The sequence below is a fragment of the Colobus angolensis genome, unplaced genomic scaffold (assembly GCF_000951035.1).
Source record: "Colobus angolensis palliatus isolate OR3802 unplaced genomic scaffold, Cang.pa_1.0 Scaffold317, whole genome shotgun sequence".
In the NCBI taxonomy this organism is placed as follows: domain Eukaryota; kingdom Metazoa; phylum Chordata; class Mammalia; order Primates; family Cercopithecidae; genus Colobus; species Colobus angolensis.
The window spans coordinates 1,631,857-1,633,426 of record NW_012116455.1 but is presented as its reverse complement, the minus strand read 5'-3'; the positions used below and the strand labels follow the sequence as shown (position 1 = coordinate 1,633,426).

At 46.6% G+C, this 1,570-nt stretch overlaps 1 protein-coding gene across 2 annotated transcripts in view; it reads right to left on the bottom strand.

The window, feature by feature from the left end:
- The window catches only part of POLR3GL (polymerase (RNA) III (DNA directed) polypeptide G (32kD)-like), a 22,685-nt gene that overhangs the window by 2,669 nt on the left and 18,446 nt on the right, over positions 1–1,570 (bottom strand). For both annotated transcript variants that reach the window (XM_011951300.1, XM_011951299.1), the window contains exons 2-3: positions 1,193–1,359; positions 736–865 (exon numbers count right to left, since the gene is read on the bottom strand). In XM_011951300.1, the coding sequence (XP_011806690.1) occupies positions 736–865; positions 1,193–1,318 (256 nt within the window). In that variant the 5' untranslated portion in view covers positions 1,319–1,359. The remainder of the gene's footprint in view (positions 1–735; positions 866–1,192; positions 1,360–1,570) is intronic.

Sequence of the window (1,570 nt, the reverse complement as noted above, 5' to 3'; positions counted from 1 at the left end):
CTGAGTAGCTGAGACCACAGGCTCACACCACTGTGCCTGGCTAATTTTTATATTTTTAGTAGAGACAGGGTTTCGCCATATTGGCTAGGCTGGCCTCAAACTCTTGGCCTCAAGTGATCCACTCATGTCAGCCTCCCAAAGTGCTGGCCATTACAGGCGTGAGCCACCGCACCCAGCCATGATGACTTTTTTTTTTTTTCTGTCCCTTAGTTCAAAGGCATGGCTGTATTAAGAAATAGTGTGGTGCAGTGGAAAGTATGCTAGGGAATAAGAAACCAGGATTTCAGTATTCTGTTGTTGGTTGGTGCTTTTAATATCCAGATTGTTAAAAATTTTGTCGGGCACAGTGGCTCATGCCTGTAAATCCAGCACTTTGGGAGGCCAAGGCAGAAGAATCTCTTGAGCCCAGAAGTTCAAGACCAGCCTGGGTAACATAAGGACATCCCATCTCTATTTTACAAAAAAATAAAAAATATATAAATTTTTAGAAAATACATCCCCCCACCTACACACAAGAAATGGGATTTTAATATTTAACCTCCTGCTGTCCCAAAACTATCATGAGACTCAAAACAAACCATGAATACTATAATGCATTTCAGATGCAGGAGTAACTATTATGATCTCCCCAGTCAGAGAGTATGCTTCCTGTGCCTCTCCAGCCCCTAGTGGTGCTGAGCACAGGGCGCTCCCCATGGAAGGCACTCAGAATATGATGCTAGCATTCCAACTGACCTCTCTTGGGGACAGCTGGCCGGATGAAGTAGGGGAGCTGCCTCATGGCTCCTCGTAGCTCCTGTTTCAGTGCCAGGACATATTCCCCTTCCTCTCCTGAGGGCAAAGGTACTGGGCGGAACTCCAAAGGCTAAAGAGGCAGGGGCAGTGGTCTGTTCAGGGAGAAAATGCTAGTACAAATTTAGGAAGACCCCTCCTCCCAATTTAATCTAATATCCCACTGAGCAGAGGGCTGAAAGAGAATGGGGAGAGTAACATATCATTTTATCATTTTGAAAGCTGGGGAGAAGTAAAGGTGGACACTTCTTTGACTGCAAAACATCCCTTGTGCATTGGGAGTATAGAGACAGAGAGGGCCAAAGTGAGGATGGTTTTATGATGGTCTAGGAGGAATTCAGAATCATGTACAGTCAGCCAGGGGCACATGAGAGTCTGGGAAGGAAGTGGAGAGACTCACAGGGAAGAGTGGAGAAGGCTGCAGGGTGGGTGGCGGCAAAGTATCCCCTTTCCCAATGCCCACGGCCTCCATGTTGAAGGTCAACTGGCCCCGGCCACGACCCCGGCCCCCACCCCGGCTGGCCATGGTGGAGGGGGCCTGGGTGTTCAGAGATCCAGTGAAAAAACCTGATAAAGACAAAAACAAAGAGAAAAAGAAATGTAGTAGAATGGACAGGAAGCCAAGGAGGTACAAGACATTCAATCTTTTATTGCTGGGACATAAAAAGTCAATGTCATTCAACAAATTTTGACTGAGAAGGCACAGTGTCAGAGAGAGAATTTCTGGAAACATACCCATGAATGAGACATGGTCTCCCAAACAGGTCAGATAATTACA